This window comes from Podarcis tiliguerta, assembly GCF_965153285.1.
Source record: "Podarcis tiliguerta genome assembly, chromosome: 5".
Taxonomy (NCBI): domain Eukaryota; kingdom Metazoa; phylum Chordata; class Lepidosauria; order Squamata; family Lacertidae; genus Podarcis; species Podarcis tiliguerta.
In genome coordinates, this window is record NC_139538.1 from 54,582,168 (window position 1) to 54,605,044 (window position 22,877).

The 22,877-nt window shown below is 42.1% G+C and overlaps 1 protein-coding gene across 1 annotated transcript in view; it reads right to left on the reverse strand.

Moving 5' to 3' along the window:
• Nucleotides 1-1,721: 1,721 nt before the first annotated feature.
• LOC310677868 (uncharacterized protein) overlaps nucleotides 1,722-22,877 on the reverse strand; it is a gene marked incomplete at its 3' end in the record, with an annotated part of 62,670 nt that continues 41,514 nt past the window's right edge. The window contains exons 3-4 of the mRNA XM_083441049.1: nucleotides 2,404-2,514; nucleotides 1,722-1,874 (exon numbers count right to left, since the gene is read on the reverse strand). Coding sequence (XP_083297175.1) covers nucleotides 1,722-1,874; nucleotides 2,404-2,514 — 264 coding nt within the window. The remainder of the gene's footprint in view (nucleotides 1,875-2,403; nucleotides 2,515-22,877) is intronic.

The window sequence follows — 22,877 nt, forward strand, 5'->3', positions numbered from 1 at the left end:
AGGCGTGTGGTGCATAGAATGAATGGATGGATGACTGAATGAATGAGGGATGCTAGTGCTTTGTATATCGAATGAACATATTTAAGAAAAGGAAGAAGGAAGACATCTCATGGCTTCTTATCAACCTCCTCTCCCCGCCCACTACAGTCCCTGTAAAAGTCTCCCAATATGCTTTTTATTAATTTTTTGAAGATTCAACTAACCAGCCTCATCAACAGGGACACTGCAAGGACTTCCACTTGTGCAATGGAGTCCCCCCCCCCCCCCGTGTACCTCCACAGACACACACACCCCAAAAATTTGGCTCTATGGGTGTCAGAGAACACCCAAAACAGGGTGCAGAGAGAGAGGAGGGGGGCTCATTCCACCTGGCAAGCTGAAATGTTTCAGCAGAGGGAACAATTAAGAGTGTGATGCAGTATTCCACACTACGTATTTAACATAGAGCATACTTTGACTCTAACATGATGACATTTGCCATCTACGAGCATTCAGTTCTCGGGGCAAGGGCGTCAAAAAACAACACTGATCTTTGTAGTGATCGTAAGTGCTCTAAAGCTCCCTTCACATCAGTTGCACTAAGGGAGACCTATGCTATTAAGATGAAATAGGTCCATGATGCTGGTTCTGAGCCTAACATCTAACACTGAGTGTAGATGTCTGAGCAGGGTAGGTCTGTTTCCAACTCACACTGAGCTTAACACACAAAGATTTTCATGCCTATAGAAATTTATCTCTATTAGCCTGTCCAACTTGTTGCCTTCCAGGTTTTTTAGACTTTATTTCCCATCATCCTAAACTAACATGGCCCATGATCAAGGATTATGGAAGTTGTAATCCAACCGTAACTGCAGGCCAAGAAGGCTGCTCAAGATGGTGTCTGAGTGGGGTGGGGGTGCAGGTTTTTTGCTACTTATTTTATAGATGCTAGACTTGCCATACATCAGCAAAATTCCTGACATGTCCTGTTTTCCTTGGGTGTGAAAATCGTGTCAACAATTTGGGTTTGTTCCCCAAAAAAGCCCAACAATTTTTGGTGGGTTTCTTTTAAAACAAAAACAAAAAATTGTGGGTGTCAGAAATTATACTTTTTGAAATATGGCAACCCTGTAGATGTAATGTCGGGGGGACACACACGAATTATCAGTGCCTACTTAAATCCACAATTGTTTGAACAACAAGGTTGTCATCACCTGCATCCTGCTTTCGGCTATTTTCATTTACATTTACATATGCATATTTAATTATCGCCTTTGAACTTCATTTGGGTGTGAAGTTCTCAGTTCAGAATGAAGCTTTCTCTTTTCCTTTACAAAAGCTTAGCTCCATTCTGCCATGACCTGCACCTTTTAAAATACATACTGATCCTAAATTATACTATTTAAAAGCTTAATGTACTTTTTACACCCTGAGTAACGGCCAGTGTTCAAATCCTTTTATAAATAAAAAATATCACTTTATCTGCAGTTTTGGTTTCCCCTTTAATGATCAAGGGTGAGGGGAGAAATAATAAATTAGGGCTGAAATCCTATATACGCTTTACCTGGAAGTACATCTCATTGAATTCAGTGGGACTTACTTCTCAGTAGACATGCATAAGATTGTGTTGCTAAAAGGCAAGCTGAAAAATTTAATCCTATTAGGTTTTTAAAGTAAGCTCAGGGCAGTAAATTATCCTAACCCTTGAGCAAATCCTGTTCCATAAATTTTGAGTAGGCTCTTCATCTCTCTCTCCTCACTCTCGTCTTCCCATGAACAGCAACGTAAAGGAAGATGATGTGTGTAGGAATGTTCTGCCTCAACGTTACCTTTTGAGGAGTTTTTGTGCTGTGTTTCAGACAGCCACAGATTGGACGGAAGAAAGTATGCAGTCCCTAGCAAAGAAGCCAAAGGAAAGCTAAGAGTTTGCTCAGTGCATTCCAGCCTGTGTTGAATTTCCCTCATCACACTTTTTAAATAAATACTGAGAACATGCTCACTCCCTTTCTGAAATCTGTAAAAAGACTGCGATGATCCTGAAGGTTAGTAAAGCATGCCATCCCATGTCCAGGTAGCTGCATTGCCTTAAGAAATGCTCTGCAGCAGAATGCATGCTTAGGAATCCTTGTTCCCTTTTGTATTTCTCCATTGACCAAGACAGTAGTATTAGAACATTGTTCATGTAACTCAACCTGACATGTCAGTCTGTCAGCACATTATGGCATCAAGCAGTTCCCTTGGTGTCCCACCCAATATTGTTCATATCTCATTAACTGTTAGGAGAAAATGCTACATAGAAAATTAACCCAGTGGGCTTTTACAGTTTTTCCCCACTTTTTAAAATTAATGAATTAAGGATAGATGTCACTCCCACTCCTCCTTGCTTATGGGATTAGTCTCACCCAAGTGGCAGAAATGGCTTACCACATATGAATGATTCAGGCAGCTGTTGACTGCCAGGCTCACTTTTTTCCGTTGTTTGGCTTGGCTGCTGTAAGAGACTCCCGTCAGTTGCATACATTTGGAGTCAGGAATCTGGAAGGGAAGATGGAAGGTGTAAATACAACCTATGAATTTGTATATTTGGCTGTTTTAACGTGCCCCACTGCCACAGATTCTATAATATACATCCTCCCTGCATGGAGCTATTTATACTTTTCCTTTCTTAATGGAATCAATTCACTGCAGAGAGTCCTAACCACCAGGCTCTTGGAGGAAGCCAGTAGAAAATTCAGAATTGCGAGGAAACCTGAACCAGAAAGCACCAGCAAGGGTCAGAAAATGGTATGTGGAGCTCACATTTTAAAGCCCTAAAGTTAAATCCTAGCTTTAATGCTTTACCTAGGTAGACTACCACATTTCAGATTCAGTTTCTGCCCTCCCTTCTGGCCTCCTGAAATGGCAATAATGTTAAGTTGAATGAGGTAACAGCAGTAGCAACATCCAGGTGCTAACTGGAAATAAATTCCATGCAATGTCAAAGGACATTAGGGCCATCAAACTAACAACATTTATGTAGGTCAATATGAACACACTCTGGCTTCATCCATGAGGAAAGTTTATCAAAAGATGAGTATACTATTTACTATGAGCATGTTCACCATGAGTATGTCTAATCCATATAGCCATAAATAAATAACAAGAAAAGAAATTGTCAAAGGTCTACAACTGTCTCTGACAGACCTATTCTGCCAAAGACAATTGGGTAGCTATGCCCTCCAGGCCTTTAAAAAATAATAGTCCCTGTGATTCTCACATGTTTTTCACATCCATAATAATATTATTCTGCTGTGACTAAACTGAGGGTTGCATGAAATTGCAATCATACATTGTATCAGATGACCTGATGTGTTAATCAACACTAAAGGTACACCACAGGGAGCAAAAACAATAAATTTTAGTTCAGAGACAAGTGTTCCTATTGTTCCTTTGCAGCAATTAAAAATGAAAACAATGGGAGAGATTTTAGGGGGGGAAACACAAAGAAGATTAATGCAGAGATAGCTTCTTTGTTCCCTGTGTGTTGCATATTGTGAGTAATGTAGATTTTTCTTCATCTGAAGCACAAATGAACTTATTGAGTTCTTTTTATTTATTTTCACACCATTCATATTTAGTGTAAACTTCCATATATTGTGTGGTCCTCCAGAAACTGTTGGACTGCAAGTCCCATCGGACCCAGTCAACACAGCCAAAGAGCAGGGATAGTGGGAGTTTTACTTCAGGAGAAGCAGGTTCCCCCGCCTAGCTTTTAAAATCTATGGAGAGGGCATTGTAGCTATACTCCAAACAGTACTTGATGGGACAGTGAATCATGCGGGGCCTTCATGGTGGTGACACCCTCCTAGTGCCGCTCAAGCTGTATCAGGAGTCTTCCATGCTTCAGTTCTGTAGGTTGCCCAAGATGCATCTTGTCATTTGGGCCTTTGAATCCTTGTGAAAGTGCAAAGAGTTTGATTTAATGCACAGCCTATCAGATGTATTTTCTTACAGCTGTTGGTTTAAATGTTTCTGATACGTTGGTTTTAGTTTTGTGAATTTTGTATCTTATATTAAATGTTTTACGAACCACTCTGGCTTGTCGTTTTTAAAAATTGGAGTGTAAACCCTGAAAAAGAGAGTTAAGATGCTCATTTTCTACAGAGTGAGAAAAACTATTTGCAGAGTAAAAGGAATAGCCAGGTCAGAAACGAACAAGAAGTGCCTGTCAGCTCAGTTTCCAGAGAGGTTAGGAATCAAAGACCTTTCTCCTTGCCAGAAATTCCAAAGGCTGGAGAAACTTCATTGATCTGAATGGATCAGCAAGAAACAGCTCTGCACAAAGCAGAAACTGTTCAGTTTTTGAGAAGCAAACTTCTCTTGGGCTGTGTAGACTTTCTCTTTCATGGGTTTGAAGGGGAAACTGTCAGTGAGAAATGTATATTTTTCCTCCAAACTGATTTACACAACTCTTACAGATAAGCAAACTTCCACAAGAAACTGCCAGTGGCTTTTGATATTCATACAGAGGCAACACTTGAGCTACTTGCTCTGGATTCTGCAGGTGGGACTTCTCCTGGCAAACTATGCAGAGGTGCCCCCAGCCTTCTTTCTGCAGAGTAGGAAAATGGTGTGTGCAACACATGCCATTGCAGTGACAGTTAGCATAAAGCTTTGGGTTGAATAGACCTGGAATAAACACATGCAACTAGTTCTTCTGCCTCAGCCTGGTCAACCAAACAATACAGCAGAGATGGGAAACCTGTGATCCTGCAAATGTTGTTGGATTCCAACTCCTATCACCCGCAGCCAGTATGACCAATGGTCAGGGGCGATGAAGAGAGTTGCAGTCCAGCAACGTGTGAGAGGCCACATTTTTCCCATCTCAGCAATATAGCCCATTTGTTTCACTCTTGCTTAGCCTCCAGATTAAAGCCATCACCTCCCAATCTCAGACCATCCAGGCCAATGGATGTGGCCTTGCTCAACTCCTCCATACTCAGGAACATCCCTCCTAAGCAGCCTACACTGGTACCTGAAGCTGCAGAATAGGGAAATGGTTGTTAATCAACAGATCCCCACCCCTTGTCAAGGAGCTATAAAGCCAGCCAGTCTTCATAAGGGTGTCTAATCTTGGCTACAGGGAGCTGTCCAAGGTCTTTCCCAGGGGTCTTCTGCTTTGCCCTAATAACTCTTACTTAGACTTGACAGTTGGACTCACCTTATTCAGACCCTGGTCTTTAAGACCTAACAGTGCTTCTTAATTTGTGAGTGCCTTGGACTCTGTCTGGCCACTGCACAATTTGGGACCCCAACCTGAGAGAGAACAGGACAGGGGTGGTTTTTTTAAGGATAGGTTCCCTCTATGACTTCCTGTAAAATGTTTCTGCTATTTATGAGATTTATTACCCATTCTTCACAATATGGTCCCAAGGCAAGTTATAATAATTTTGAAATACAGTATTGAAATCAGTTAAAAACAAATTGCAGTCAATAGAGGGGGGGGCGAGTCCTAAACAATATATATCAAGTGCCAAAGAGCCACATTCATCCTTGGACCGTCCTCCCCCAGGGCATGCCAGTGGTGAACATCTCTCTCTCTCTCTCTCTCTCTCTCTCTCTCTCTCACACACACACACACACACACACACACGATCACCTCCCTCCACTGGTTTGAATAGAGCAGATAAGGAAAGGTTATCCCCTCAAATGATTGATCTTTCCATGCATCAAATAATTGACCCAATGTTGAAATAGGAGGCATCAGGGTTCTGGCCTTCCATCATCTCAGTCCTGTGTCTACTTTTAAACAATTTTCTTTGCTACTGTTGCCTAGATTAGTGGGGGTCTTGGGAGCAACCTGGGATGGGTGGAAAATTGATTTCTTTCCCCATTGGACTCAGTGAAAAGTCCAAACCTTACAGAAATGTCACTGATACCACAAGGGAAAGAGAACTCTGTTGGTTCCTGTTTCTCTCTGTTTTTCATTTTTCCATTCTTTTCCAATTTTTGTATGCTATTTTCACTGATATATGCACTGTATGCACACCTCTACCTAAATATATGTCTTTGTGTATACATTATTTCACTGGAGAAGTGCAGATTTCAGTTTCTTTTAGCAAGTTTGATTGAGTAGGTTCACATTAAAATATAACTGAACCCCATTTCTCCTTCATCCCTAGTTATTTTTTATTTTCATTTATGACAAACATTTCAAACAGAATCATCTTTACATATTTCAACTTCCCCTTTTTTCTGCGATTCCTTATATTTAGTCTATTTTTCTGCATATCCCAATTTAAATCTATTTTAAATTTTATTTCCATCCTTTTCATATATGTTTTCGATGCTGCACGTTTTTACATTAATCCTGCAAATGTCTTAATTTGTTTACAATGAGTTTGTAAATATTCAACAAATGATTTCCATTCCCCCTTAAAGACTTTGTTATCTTGATTTCTTATTCTTCCAGTACGTTTTCCCATTTCTGCATATTCCATTAGTTTGAAGAATGGCTACAGAAACTAACAGAAACCTCCATCCCTAGTTATCACCCAAAAAAAAACCTCTGCAAAATTCACCAAAGTTCTCATTTACTATATTTTAGTCAAACTTATTTGTAATATTCGGGATGTAATACAGTATGGTTAGTAGCAAATTAGTAAATGTATTGTTGCATAAAGACTCTGCTACTATTTGCAAACATTTGACAGATTGGTATTGACAGTAGTGCATTTTAAAGTGTAATACATTCTCTGCCACATTGACTAGAATACGCACTCTGAATATATATGAGGCAGCTAGTGGGAGATGACAATACTATAACACCGAGGCAGGTGCATACTCTTTAGAACAGCTGTAATGCACCTCTAGCACTCCAGATGTTGCTGAACTACAACTCCCATCACCCTTAGCCATAGACCATGCTTCCTGGAGCTGAATGGAGTTGTAGTTCAGCAACAGCTGGAGAGCCAAATGAGCCAGAGTCCATCCAGTTATCAATTGAGAAAGGAAGGAGCAGCATTCTAGGACTGTCAGTGCTGCTACAGCTTCTTCTCAGCCAGCTGCATTGGCAATAAAATGACATAGAGGTGGAACTGCAGAGCCACTCTCCTGACACCAGCTGGATGTGCTTGGTAGAGTGATTTTCAAATGCAGCAACAGGGATTGAGAGTGTGTAAGGAGAGAGAAATATATGCTTACATAATATTTTTGCATGGGATCTTATGGTTATGGGGTTCAATCTTTGTTGTACGGTGTGTTTTGTTGTTTCTATGACTTGTAAACTGCGCTGTGTGTAGCAATGTGGAAAGAGTTACATCAAATAAGAATGAAATTTTAAAAATGAAATATGGAGTGATGGCAAGGAGGAGAGGAAGAATGGGAAGAGCTATCCCTGCATACAAAAGCGTTGGTGTTTCAGGAAAGTGCAAACAACAAAGCAGCAGGGGTAACAACCTTAAGTGCAATGATGGAAAACTCAGGAGGAATCTGACTAAGCACAGGCAAGAGTCCATTTAAAAGCATCTCTGGTGCACCGATGGCAGCCAAGCAATTTATGCACCACCACCACTCTGTCTGGGTAGCACCAACCAAGAATATTTTTCCACATGGTCAACAACCAGTTAGAATCTGGGAGAAAACGTACCCAAACAGAGCGGTCTGCTTTTAAAAATGAATAAATCCCAGCAGGTATTCAAAGAATAAATGAGATGATGTTTTGAGGTGGCCTGGGAATTCATTTTTCTCCTCTTATCTGCAGTGTTTCATATTTTTTCAAACAGTTTCATTTTAATTATTTAGTAAGCAAGTTGTATGATTGTAGTTATGTGATACTGCTTCAGTTTACTTTCAAAAGTTTCAAGCCATCTGAAGATACACAGTATGTGTGTGTATGCTGTGTTTCAGGTAGGGAAATAAAACTAAAACTAAATATAAATAAAAATCAATATGTGTTGCCTTATATTGAGCTGCAGATAAAATTTGTTCTCTTCCGACCCTATAAGAAAAATGCTTTACATAATATTCAGAGGAACACCCCTAGGTGGAGAAGGAACGGCATCCCATCGCAAGGTGTTCAGTGCCCAGATGAAACTCATGACATCACTCCTGCAACCTGCCTGGAGTACAAAACAGGGACATCCTTTCTCCCTTTCGATGCAAAATTGCTCACTTGACATTTACATGCAATCTGCCTCTGAGAACTTATCTTTGTGCCCCTGAGATAGTCCGAGCTAGGGACGTGGATAAACTCCCCGCTAGTAAAGGAAGCAGTTAAGAATCAGGCTCCGTGGGATTTATTTCCTCCCATTCTGCTGGCAATTTGGCAGAACAAAATAGCGCTGCTATTTCACACCTCACAGAGAAAAAAAATGTTTGTCAGCTGTCAGAAATGGTTTGTGCTAATGCCCCTCCAATCTAGCTAAGAAGACAGCAGTAAGAAAAGAAGTGTCTAGGAAGCTTGCCTTTAATGAACCCTAAAGAGATTTGTTGATCAAAAATAGTGCAAACTCCAAAGGTTTCAGGCTTGGACCTATAGGCATACCTGACCAAAGCCTCAGTGATGGTGCCACTAGAGAGGAGGAGACCACATGTCATGAATAGCTAACTCACTTCAGAAGCTATTGGCTAACTTGTTTACTTAGTTTTGAAGTCACTCTGGATGAAGCATAGCCCTAGCAGAAAGTATAGCCACTTCTACCCACTCTTGCTATAAAATATTTGCATCTGTCGTGGGATCTGGGATGGGGGAGGGGGGAAGGATGAGCTCAGAACTTGCATTTGTCCATTTGGACACCAATTACATCAGCCAGAAATGTCTTCCCTTCCCTTCTATGATCTCTTCTCCCATCCAGGCCTGAGCCAACATATTTTGCTGCCTGAGAAGGACAAGATGGCGCCTCATGCACCTCCTCCCACATCCCATGTCTAGAAGCTGACGAGACAAACAGTTGAATCCTACTTTAACACTGGTGACAGGTGGGGAATTGCGGGAGGTTGATGATTCAGTTCCCATTTAAAGGCAACCCTCCGTAATTTGCACTTAGTGAAACAATACACAGGCCGTCCTTCATAGTTTGTACTTCTCTGAATTTTGCGGTGCAGTCCTTCAGTCAAGTAACATATAGAAAATTAAATATACTGGAGTGAAGTGTGCATTAAAAATCTTATTTGTAAGAACAGCATACAGAAATGCAAGCTACTGAGGTAAATTTGGGGGGGGGTATTGGAAGGAATCTGCACTAACTTGCTGGTGAATTTTCGTGAGGACTTAAAAAGAAAAAGAAACACCAACCAAAATGTGGAGAACTGAATTTAAGATTAGGGGAAATGAGAAAGTAAGAGAAAGCAAAACTGGCCTATGTGTCCATCCCTAATGAAAGGACAATATCATCGACTGCAATGAAGAGCAGCAGGTTAGCTTAGAGGACAGAGAGCAGGCCCCATGGCATGCCCATGGCCTTCAGCACCTTGCTGCCATGCCCCCAACAGCTGTTGCCTCACACAGCTGCTTCACAAGGCCCTGCCAATCTTTTGCTTAATTCAACCTTAGTGACAGCATTACGGCTCATATCTTTCACCTTTATTCCATTCACCCCTCAGAGTCTGTTCTCCTGTCTCTGCTTCATTACACTGTTTTCTTCCATACTTCTACTTCACCAGCTGGGTTTTAATGCTGCCCTCCCAATCCCTCATCTCTTCTGGTGGTGGTATTGGTGCATATGAGCTTCCAGGTACACCTGCAGGCTCCCAGCCATTGCTGCTTTGATATCTTGGAACCACAGCCAGCCCTGTCTGGCTCCTGCTTCAGAAGGATGCAGTGGAAGTCCTCTACTGAAGCGTGTCAATTGCTGGAGAGAAAAAAGCACCAGTAGTTCATTTGTGCATTAAATGTTCTTATATGCATTCAGCATTGTCTGTTTTGATCCTGATTTGAGGAATTTTTTCTCCAAAGTTTTACATCAGTAGCCAAGGAGAACGTGGATCACATTGTTATTTTATACATGCTTGCCAATTTTCTGGTTCCAGAATAGGAAAAGGACATCTGCAAAGCTGCAAATTAAGAATTTTGAACAGTTTTAGATGATTCTTTGGGGAAGAGAGACAGACTTATAATAATACTTGATAACAGATGTTGACCTTAACATATTTTTGAGCAGTGATTGACCAAAGAAATGTCTCAAGGGTAATCATTTATGCCAGCGTTAACCAAATGATTGATTTAGGCAATGATGTGTTAAAAAGTAAACACAGCGAGAGAGAGAGAGAGAGAGAGAGAGAGAGAGAGAGAGAGAGTCTAACACAATAGAGTTGTATAATAAATGCCTGTGATGTATTTTTATAATTTAGCCATGGTGAATTTAGACTTCAAGGTAAAACAATTTGGAAATAGACAGCCAGTGTAGTGAGCAATGGTTGGGAATGTGGAATCCATGGCAAGGGGTCTGAGCAACCTCTCGTTGCATACCACTACCTGCATGAGGCAAAGTGGTGTAATGGTTAGAGTGCTGGAATGAATTGTATTATTGACTGCCTTCTTAATTTGTTCTTAGGTGTTTTGTTTCTTTTCAAACTTATTGTTATGTCCTTTGCATTTTCTAAATGCCTTTGCAGTGGCGTAGCGTGGGTTGTCAGCACCCGGGGCAAGGCAAGTAATTTGCGCCCCCTAACCCGGGGCAAGGCAAGTAATTTGCGCCCCCCCCCCCCCCCGCTGCACTGTCCCTCCCCCAGATAGTCCCTCGCTCTCTCTCCGCACCGCACGCCTGGCAGCCCCCCCCTCCACAGTGGGTGGCGACCCGGCGGCTTGGATAGGATTCGCACAACCAGCACTGGAGTGAGAGAGAGTGAGTGAGCCAGGTAGGGGCAGAGAGCTGCGAGTGCGAGCGCACCCCCCCAGATGTTGCGCCCGGTGCGGTCGGCCCCCCCTGCACCCCCCACGCTACGCCACTGTGCCTTTGGACTATTTTCTGAGATCGCCTAGCCCATGTGTGATCACTGATTGAGTCCTTATCTACCGCAATCAGTCATATGTGCGATTTTTGCTCAAAGTGGTTGCTCAGAAATTCACCTAATTAAAAAGTGCTATCCATCTGTAGAAGCAAATATGAAATGACAGTGCTTCAAAACAAATCTGCCTTTTTTAAAAAAACACCTCCCTCTTCACAGCCAAGTAATAACATCTCTCTCGTTTTTTACCTGGAGTATGCAAGAGTGCTGTTCAGACCAGATTCACGCTTGCCTTAATAGTAGCAATTTATTTTTATTTATTTTCTGCGTGTGCATTTTAAAAACCTAATTTCGGTGCTTTTTTCAATAGATGCAGCCTGAAATAATCCTTGGAAATCGGCGATCTCATTCGAAGCACGTTTTAGTTAAAAGTAAATTTCCCTGGAATTGATAGTACTTGCAGTCATATAAAATGGAAAAAGGATTGGTCCAGAAGGTCCGGTGGCACCTTAGAGACCAATTTAATTGTGGCAGCAGCTCCTATGGACAACAGCCTACTTCACAGTTTTAATTGACAGGAGTGGTTGAAGCAAACTGTTGGTCAATAAAGTGAAAATTAAATATGACAAGCATGGAAATGCACACATCCTGGGATACCAAAGAAGAACACAATATATAATCTACAATGACTGATATGCAATTTTAGGATTACTAAGCATCAATACAGTATAAATGGAGAAGGCAACTGCTGTTTGCAATAAACAGCTACTCCTCTAGGAAGGAGCAAACTTTTGAGAAGGATCAGAGGAAAATGGTATGAATACTTGTAATAGCCCTCTTGATATGCTTTAGCATTCAGAACGGCTCTGTCACATTCACAAAGCAGCTAATAAGAAGTTGACTGTTCAGACACTGCACTAGGAGCACGAGAGGACCTGCTGCAGAACGATTCTTCTACCACTTGCCAGGCTTGTACAGGGCACAGCAGTGGGCAACAAGGTTGGGAGGCACAGTCGTTTTGGCAGGTATGCCAGATTGGTTCTGGTAGGGTGGCACAGGCACACCAGCAGGGCCAAATCAGTGCTCCTGCCAATGTCCCAGCACTGCCATGACTTTGCCACCTGCCTCAACCCCAAACTGTCCTGGCAAGCTGTAGCAATGCCACTGCTGGAAGGCTGGCTCTGCACAAGTGCCGCAAGATGCCAGTCATTATTTCCCCAAACCATGAGCCCAGCCAGACAAACCTCTATAGCTACGCAAGCTTTGCTTCCTGGTACTCCACCCTGGGATTATATGAAGGATAGGCTAGGAATTGCCAAACAAATGAAATTTTAAAAAACCTAAAAACCGTACTTTGAATAACATGTATTTGTTGCATTTGTGCATTGAAGTGCCTCAAAGCAACTTATGCAGTAAAACTAAAACAACAGAGACATTAAAATCAGATAAAAACAGGAATGGACGGAAACAATATATTTAAAAGGAACAAGTCCTACCAAAGGAGCACACAAAAGCCCTCCTCATTAAAAACCATAAGCCTGGGTAAAGGAGGACATTTTTGCCTGGTGCCAGAAACAGATAGCAATGGTGCCAGGCATGGTCTGGAAATAACTCTGGAAATTGTGCTTGGAAAGAGACCAGTGGCGATTGGAGCTGTCATAACATGGCAATCACCTGCTCCCTGCAACTGGCCCTAGTGAATAGTCTGTCTGCAGCATTCTGAACCTTCAGGGATCACATCTGGCAGCCGCAACAGTACACAAAGCTGTGGAAAAGCTTTTCTTTCCTTTAGTGTGCAGTTAGACAGAAAAAGTGGAGTTGGAATTTGTACAGGTCAAAAGCTGATAATGTCCACTTTGAAAAACGTAGGGAGGGGGAATGAGACACATTAGAGATGTGTGTTTATGGAGCACTTAAATGATGGTCAGTGTTAGGGACACCATGTCAAATGGCTAAATTGTGCTCATGGTTCATATTTAAAGTGTCCAAACCATATTAAAACCCCTTCTTCATTTTGGCCAGAATCTCCTCTTCTTCACCTTTCTCTTCAGGCAGGTAATGCTTCATTACATCCCTTAAAGTAGTCCTGATTTTACACCTGTTCGTTGCGGAACTAAGGCAGGTTCATAAATGAATCGCTGCTTATGAGAACTACTGGCTCCTATAGGGAAACGTCTCCTAGTTCAGGATGTAAGCAAGCAGCAAAGCACACTTTTCTTTTTTTAGAATAAGGTGTCTGATGGAAAATTTGTGCCACTGGAAAATTGGCTTTGAAAAAAACTCTGGTGGACTTTCAAGCTAGAAGGATCAAGCAGGGGGTGATGGAAAAGACTGAAACCCTGGAGAGCTGTTGCCAGCCAGGGCAGGCAGTCCTTGTCTTATCTAGACCCATCACTCAGATAGGTACATCTGAGTTCCCATGGTTATGGTTATGTAACCATAAAACTAATGATTTACAACTGAAGATAAATTAGCAGGAACTCATGGTGGAAAACAAAGACTCAATATTCTACAACTGGATATTCAAGTCCCAGCTTTCCGGTCTTACTTTTGACTAATACGTCTTGGTATTACCCACCAAGCCTCTTTTATTAGCATCTTAGGTTACCATAAACAAAAACACAGCATCCAATTTTCTCAAAGGTTAAGACTTGACCTCTTCCAGCTCTGACTAAAGGGAGGTTTTGCTGGGAATGACTCTGAACTTTCCAAAGATGGGAGAAATAGGGAGTACAAAATAAGTTGTGCTTCCTCTTCTCATGCTTGTTTAGATAAGTATATCTGAAGCATCTGTCAATACACATTCTTAAGACTCTAGTGCTCCTGAGGAGGAAACAACACCAGAATTTGCCTTTCAGGAGGGAATGGCTAGCCTTCAGAGTTTATTTGTGCACCTAAATCACTCCACCCCAATAATGAGTGATATGGTATTCCTTTATTCCCCTTTTGTGAGGCTGTAGGGTGGCCCACCAGCCGCCACAAAATGGTTGCCTCTGCCTCAACTTACTCTGCACTTGGCTTACTCTGCAAAGGCAGCTCCTCTCTCCTTAGTACGATGCCACTGAAGGAGGGTCCTAGGGCTCAGTTTCCAGAGTCCCAAGACAATTCCACTTCCTTCCCCAACACTGTAATGAGAAGCAAAATTGCTGAGCATCCCCTGTCCTCTGGTGCTTAGCTAGCTTTCCATATCCCTGGTTTGCAGGTACACTACTATATGGTAAGTGTGTATGAGATTATGCATGCTTTATAGGTGGCGAGTGTGCATGTGTGTGTGCACATGTTAATCACCACTCCTGCTATTGACACATGTCCCTCAGAGGAGTGACTGGCTATCAATGCAGCCCTCAGAACAAAAAAGTTTAGGCAGCCCTACTTTGAGAAGATGCATGGAATCATCTTTGGTCCTTCTGAACAACCAAGGAAATGAAGGAAATGCTGCTCATTTGCGCTTTGCCCCCAAGAATGTTCAGAGTTGCCCCTAATTCTCTTATATAGGAGAAACCAACGTGGTCCAGTGAACAGATTGCTGAGGTGGACCAGGGGGGCGATCAATTAGAGCTTTGACTATTCGTCAGAGTTAGTTGATAGGTTTGGCCAAGCCATTCTCTTGCGGCCTTTGTTCCCCATGTGTAAAATTGGGGCTATTAAACCACAGTGCACTTGAGAGAAATTGAAAACAGTCTGTGCACCAAATATGAAATATTGCAGGAACTGTAAAGCAGTGAGTACATTAAAGAAATTATAAACAATGAATAGTAGCTGAATTTTATGATGGTCAGCAGCCACTCCAGTAAAGTGTACATTACAAGATTTGTGTTGAAAATGCAAATGGAACAAAGTGTAGCTTATGCCAGGAGGATGTTATCAATATGTATGGTTTTAGTTCACCCATTTAACATCGGTAGAGCTCCCAGCTTTAATCCTTGGCAACTGCACTTTGAAAAGATCTCCAGTATAGCAGAGTTGGAAAGGTCTATGTCCACAAAGAAGACAGTACTGGGCTAGATGACTAGGTGACAGTACTGGGGGAGTCAGAGGCCACATCTGCACCTTACATTTAAGCACTCTCCTACCATTTTAACAGTGGTGGCTTCTCCCATAGAGTCATGGGAACTGTAATTTGTTACAGGTGATAAGAGCCCTCAAAGAGCTACCATTTCCACATTGGTTTAACAACCAATCCTTCTTCTCAAGGAAGAAGGTCTGCTTCAGATATTTCAATAGGTCTTCTTTCTGTCCACCTCCAATTTACAAAACCCCCACTGTGTTGTTTGTATAACTGGGTGGTGTCATTTTGGTTGTTGCCATGGGAGCCAGAAATACTTTCCAATCTACTTCAGATCACCCAGAAGTCTATCAGTTGATCTTCTTTCTGTGCACCCCCAAAGCCAACCCTCCACAGTCTTTGTCTTCTTTCACGGTTGGCACAGGTGGTTCCACATCGCCTTCCCCCCAGCAGCATTCATTCAGTCATTGGGGAGCAGTCGAAAGAAGCAAAACTCAATCTTTTCCAAAGCCCCATTCCCTGACCATCTGCATGGGGAGAGGCAGAGCAGGTCGATGGCAGCTGGTGTGGTTCCTTCATGAGGTGCAGCAACAAAGGCCCAGCAAACACTAGCAAGAGAATCAAATACTTTATTGAGTACATACTATACCAAATGTTACACAAAGAAATCAGCCTCAGACATTGAGCTATTTTTCCTGGCATACAGCTGGAGGAAAAAAATACACTAATATTTTATAAGCAGCCAATGCAGAGAAGGAAATATTCATTTTCCCTTCTATGCTTGTTTTGCCTACAATTCACCCACTGTATGTCTTGGTGGAGGTGGATGAGATTAATCTCTGCAAGAAGTGGAAAATAAATTGCCTTTCCGAATTAGCATGAACTGTTCATTTTTTCCTCTAGTCCACTTGCAGGATGGTGGGGTGGGGGGGGGGATGTTACATTTAGAGCTGTACATGACTTTTGTGCAAACAAATATGCCCATTCTGTGAACCAAGCAAGATATGGTGGGAGTAGGCCACTTCTGTTTCATCATGTGTTCATGTTCAGAGCAAGAGATGGTGGAGTGGGGTGGGTTCTAACTTTTACATTTAGGGTTCTGTGGCCAAGGGTTTTTGAATCCTCTCCTGCCTTAAATCTCCAGACTCTTGTCACTTCAGGTGCATTTTAGTTTTGAAACCCTTTGCTCGCTCTAACACTAGAAGCTGAGAGAAAAGTGTGAAAATTTAAGCATTATTTATTCCTTTATTTATTTTTCTTCATTAAAGTAATTATTTCCCGCCCTCTCATAAAACAGCAGGGCAGTGTGCAGTAATATAAAAATATTAAAAACAATTCAAAATGATCATTAAGATTACTGGCTACTCTAGGGACATTTTAGACAACTGCATAAGCCTGTTGGCAGGGGGGGGGGTGGAGAGTCTATACTTGAAAGTCAATAGCAAGGCTGGCTGCCGAATCTCTGCTGGAAGAATATTCTTCAACATGGTGAGGCAGCATGCATTGTTTGGTTGAAGGATTGGATAAAATTAGAAAGAGAAGAAATCCTCGATTTAGGACATGATAACAAATTTGGCTGGAATGCATATTTATGCTATGAGAAAAATAAAAAACATAAAGGGTTTCATAATCATATAATAAGGAAAGCATTGATAAAGGTATGGAATAAATACAAAGATTTCTTAGAACCTAAAATACGATGTTGGTTGTCTCCAGTTGAGGCAATAGCAATGAAACCGTTGAATAAAAAAGGAAACTGGCCAACATATAGAGATTTGTTAACAGAAGAAGAGAAAGGTTTGAATTTAAAAAGTTATGAAAATTTGAAAGTTGGTTCCATCACAGACAAATTAATGAGCAGTTTAAAGAAGATAACAAAAGGGAGTTCAGCTATACTATCTCAAACTTCCAAAAGGAAATTGTGGAGGGAAACACCAAATTACTGAAGAAAGTCGCCATAAGACCTTCAGGTATAATGCAACATAGAAAGTTAATAATAAATTATAATTTAAAGCAGGGAATTCACGGGGTAAAAGAACTTAAAACCAAAGAATTGCCAGTGTGATACAATGCAGGGGCTGTCATGATCCATTTCACAATATCCATATTGAGTAAACACTTTGCACAATGCTTTTGGAGCAGCAAGGAATTAAGCTTGCTACACAAATCTAAAGCAAATGTAGCCCTTTTAAACTGCATGTTTCATGAATGACAGGTCATGAAGCTGTTCAGAGCTCTCTCTTGTCTGGACCATCTGGGATAGGGTTTCCATCCAGAAATAATTTTTACAGGCCAGGATTTCACGTTCTTGTTTGGTTGCCAGAACTGTGGAACTAAAAAGGCCATTAAAAATCCAGCTGTATACGTATTTACTGTCATAATGCACGCATGTGTACTAAGGAGTCACTTGGGAACAGCAGCTGCCTTTGAAAAAAGTACACTTTTGCAAGCGCAGTAACTGCTATCATAGGTGCAGTGCATTGCATTGCCATGGGAGATGTGCCATTTTAGTGACATGCACAGATGAGTTTGCATGTGCAAATGACAGCTTCATGAGTTGGAGCTCTGAAGGGGGTTGCAGGAGAGGACCAAAAAGGTTGTGGGAGTCAGGTGAAGACATCCCTGCCTCAACTCTGATGTGAAGAACAGCGTGCAAAGGTGGCATGAAATGCAGCAGGGGGAAATGACATTGCTGAATTTTAAGCAGTTAATGTGACTGCAACCTTAGACAGTTGAATAATCTTAGCCAGATGGAGGAACATTCTCTTCACTAAGGAAAGGGACTGTTCATATTAAAGGACACTTTGCCTTAGGTCAGGCTTCCTCAACCTCGGCCCTCCAGATGTTTTTGGCCTACAAGTCCCAAGATCCCTAGGTAGCAGGACCAGTGGTCAGGGATGATGGGAATTGTAGTCTCAAAACATCTGGAGGGCAGAGGTTGAGGAAGCCTGCCTTAGGTAGTTTCAGGCTTGTCTACTGTACTTTGAAAGGAAATCTGCATCTGCTATGACACAGTCTACAGTTCCACGGTTTTTTAAAACAGAAAGGTGACAAATCATAACCTAGGAACATTATCATGTTGCAGTGAGGAAAATACAATTCATTTCCAGATTCTCAAAAACTCATTCTGATTCATGTTCACTTCATGATCTGATTGCCAAATATTAATTGAAGGGCATTCTGCATTATCTCAAGATTAGCTTTAGCGTGATTTTAAAAATGACTCTTATCAACCTCATTCTTTACGTTAATCAAACTAAAACCCAGCCGAACTGGCTAATAGGGTCACCCAAAATAACAGCAGAGACATCTGGCAGTATCAACTGATTCACAGTTCACTGTTCTCTTTAGCTACATGGTAACACGGGTGATGTTCGTTGCATTCAAATGAGGCAGCCTTACTGTCATCAAATATTCTTCTCACAGCACCATCTTGCTGGCCAACAGTTTATGCATTCATTAGAAAAATCTGCTGTATCCAGTTTTCTTGATGCACTAAAAACAGAAGTGCAGACTGCATGTTTTTGCTAAGTCAGATACAAACCTTGCTGCTTCTAACGAGCAACTTCAGTGAGCAGTAAACTCTAAACAGCTTCCACCTTATCCTCATACTTATATCAAAAGCAACATTACTGACCGACTGGTTTTCAAGCAGCCTGACTGGGTATTTTTTTCTCACTTGGCTAGCTATGCGTGTGTGTGTTATTTTTGTAATATACGTTCAAGTCAATTTCAGTATTAGTAAAGGAGCAATTTAGATTTGTACACATTTACATGGCTCAGCAGTACAGTACATGCAAAAAGACCCAGGCTCAATCTCCGGTATCACAAGGTGGGGTTGGAAAAGGCTCCCATCTAAGGCGCTGGAGGACTGCTACCAATCAGTGAACTGAGCTAGACAGACCAATGACCTGGCTTGGAATAAGGCATCTTATTCCAATGCACCATGTTGAATGATCAATAGCTAGGGAAAGAGGTATCACCAAACATGTCCATATTTAAGCTGCACATCCCCCCCCCCCCATCTTATCAAAATAACAAAATAACAGAGCTTGCTAGGGAGATACCTGTCCCACTGGAAAGCAGAAAGGGCACAGAATTTGGCACTGGGTTTAAGGTAAAGGTAAAGTGACCCCTAACCATTAGGTCCAGTCATGACCAATTCTGGGGTTGCAGCACTCATCTCGCTTTATTGGCCGAAGGAGCCAGCATACAGCTTCCGGGTCAAGTGGCCAGCATGACTAAGCCGCTTCTGGCGAACCAGAGCAGCGCATGGAAACACCGTTTACCTTCCCACCGGAGCGGTACCTATTTATCTACTTGCACTTTAACGTGCTTTCGAACTGCTAGGTTGGCAGGAGCTGGGACTGAGCAACAGGAGCTCACCCCGCCGCAGGGATTCGAACCACCGACCTTCTGATCGGCAAGCCCTAGGCTCTGTGGTTTAACCCACAGCGCCACCTGTGTCCCTTGGCACTGGGTTTAAGCAGCCCAATATGCAAGTCTTATTGAAAAGGATATGGAAGAAGCATGGGGGAATCATAGGAAAACAAAAAAGTTAATGGCATCATGTAGATAGCCCCAGAAAGTAAGTGAATGAAGTGCAGCAATTTCAAAGTAGTATGGAAGCACCCTAGGATCATGCAGAACCTAAAGCAGCCACCAAGGGCTCAAGTACTTGTAAAATGGATGTATTGAATCAAATCTGAAATTGTTTAAATGACATTTTCCATTTATGATATATGAGCTTAAATATGCCTAGGTTTAATGAGACTTAATACCAGATTATATTAAAACCCCTTGAAAAGATATACCAGGAAGCAGATCATTAAGCAAACAACCTGTGAGCACCTAGAAAGGAATGCTGTGATCACCAATAGTCAGCATGGATTTCTGAAAAATAAGTCATGTCAGACTAACCTGATCTCGTTTTTTGACAGAATTACAAGCCTGGTAGATGAAGGGAACGCAGTGGATGTAGTCTACCTTGATTTCAGCAAGGCATTTGACAAGGTGCCCCATGATATTCTTGTAAAGAAGCTGGTAAAATGCGGTCTTGACTATGCTACCACTCAGTGGATTTGTAACTGGCTGACTGACCGGACCCAAAGGGTGCTCATCAATGGTTCCTCTTCATCCTGGAGAAGAGTGACTAGTGGGGTGCCACAGGGTTCTGTCTTGGGCCCGGTCTTATTCAACATCTTTATCAACGACTTGGATGATGGACTCAAGGGCATCCTGATCAAATTTGCAGATGACACCAAACTGGGAGGGGTGGCTAACACCCCAGAAGACAGGATCACACTTCAAAACGACCTTGACAGATTAGAGAACTGGGCCAAAACAAACAAGATGAATTTTAACAGGGAGAAATGTAAAGTATTGCACTTGGGCAAAAAAAATGAGAGGCACAAATACAAGATGGGTGACACCTGGCTTGAGAGCAGTACATGTGAAAAGGATCTAGGAGTCTTGGTTGACCACAAACTTAACATGAGCCAACAGTGTGACGCGGCAGCTAAAAAAGCCAATGCAATTCTGGGCTGCATCAATAGGAGTATAGCATCTAGATCGAGGGAAGTTATAGTGCCACTGTATTCTGCTCTGGTCAGACCTCACCTGGAGTACTGTGTCCAGTTCTGGGCACCACAGTTCAAGAAGGACACTGACAAACTAGAACGTGTACAGAGGAGGGCAACCAAAATGGTCAAAGGCCTGGAAACAATGCCTTATGAGGATCGGCTAAGGGAGCTGGGCATGTTTAGCCTGGAGAAGAGGAGGTTAAGGGGTGATATGATAGCCATGTTCAAATCTATAAAAGGATGTCACATAGAGGAGGGAGAAAGGTTGTTTTCTGCTGCTCCAGAGAAGCGGACACGGAGCAATGGATACAAACTACAAGAAAGAAGATTCCACCTAAACATTAGGAAGAACTTCCTGACAGTAAGAGCTGTTCGACAGTGGAATTTGCTGCCAAGGAGTGTGGTGGAGTCTCCTTCTTTGGAGGTCTTTAAGCAGAGGCTTGACAACCATATGTCAGGAGTGCTCTGATGGTGTTTCCTGCTTGGCAGGGGGTTGGACTCGATGGCCCTTGTGGTCTCTTCCAACTCTATGATTCTATGATTCTATGATTCTATGTAGTGGAATCCTTTACTTGCCTATATTTCTTCTGCAAAGGAAATATCTGCTTGCCATCATACTTAAAGGACTAGATGCTGCTTTTCTCTTAATTGTATACATCAGTTCTCTGGAATAGGCAGCCAATTATTGTAAACTATGTGTCAACAGCAAGTAGGTGACTAATTGTGGCCAGCTGAGGTTCATCTCAATCTCAGTCATCCAGACACACTGCTTAATTTGTTTGTGTGAAAATAATTGCTCATCTAGCAAACCTTGCCTCGTTTAGCTAATTCAGAAGAGTACTTCCCCTGAAATTATTTCCAAACACAGCCAATGTTATGATGGATAAGAGCTGTTTGTCACAAACCTTGTAGGGTGGTGAAGGTTCATTATAGATATACACAAACCATACTGTGCTAGCCTAGACCTTTCTCATTTCTTCTCAAATATATTCCTTCTGCCTCCTATGTTCCCTCCAAATAGATGGGTTCTCGTTTTCTTAAAATATGCCTCTTCTAAAACTCAGCTGTTGGTTTGAGAGGCTGTGTACACATGATGTTGGCCATGATCCATAGATATCCTGAATCTGTCTGGTAGTTTTAATGCATTTTTCTCAAGAGGAGGAAGCTGACAGTGTCAGCCCCTGGGCTAGTTGTAAGTAAGAAGGCAGGGCAGGTGGGGGACTGACTGAAGGCAAACCGAGTGCCCTACTTGCCCCCAATGAACCAGCCTTGACTGCTGTGATGTGAATGACACTGGTTGCCAGTTGAGTAACTTTAGTTGCATGGACTCTGAGAGGTACAGGCAAATTATGGACATCCATCCAGCTCCAAGACAGCAAATGGAGAACTCCCTTCTCTGTACCACCTTTCTGAAGATCTCTGAACTATGAAGAAGTTGCTAATGTAGGCATCAGGTCCCACCGAAAGACGACAGTTCAGCCAGGAGGTGGACTGCCTTAACGCTGTTGCTACTAAGCAACACTGGTTCATATTGAGCATGTGTGTGAATTTCCTCCATAGTTTAACATTCATTGGGGGAAATGCCATTTTAGTAAAAACTACAAGTAGGTTGCACTACCACTAAATAATGGCAACTACTAAGCGTTCCCCTTGACCTATCATGACAAACTATCTCCCAAAATGCTCAGTACAAATAGAGGAATCTTCACAGAAAGTCCAACCTAAGCAAAGCTTATGGAAATAAAAGACAAAATACGTGTGAAAATGCCAGAGTAACTCATCCAATGTTTAACTCATTTGATAGAAACCATTTATTAACCTTTCTAACCCAGATTTGGCCTGGACCCCCCGCAAATGTCTGTTTCTTACCCTGCCAAGTTTCAAATCAATCTGTAGGGCTATTCTTGAAACTGAGCTGTAGAACCTACTGCCCCTGATTTCCCGTTATGTTGGCAGAATGCAGTTCAACCAGCTCACCCTTAACATAGAGCATTAAGATAGATCTTCCACATTTATTCTTCTGAGAAATGTTACAGCTTCGGAAGCCAATAAGATCAAGAATGTCAACCAAAAAATCCAGCAAAGAAAGTTGTGAAATTTATAAGGCAGAAATAAAGAACTGGATCATCCATATTTCTTTAGAGCAGAGGGGCAAAACCTGTGCCCTCCAGATGTTCTTGGACATCCTTGGTCATTTGCCATGCTGGCTAGAGCTGATGGAATGTGGAGTTGAAGAACATGTGGAGGGCACAGATTCCCCATCCCTGTCTATTAGTAACAACATTTGGGGCATTCTAGATTAGAAAAAGGGAAGCGGGTGGCGCTGTGGGTTAAACCACAGAGCCTAGGGCCTGCCAATCAGAAGGTTGGCGGTTCAAATCCCC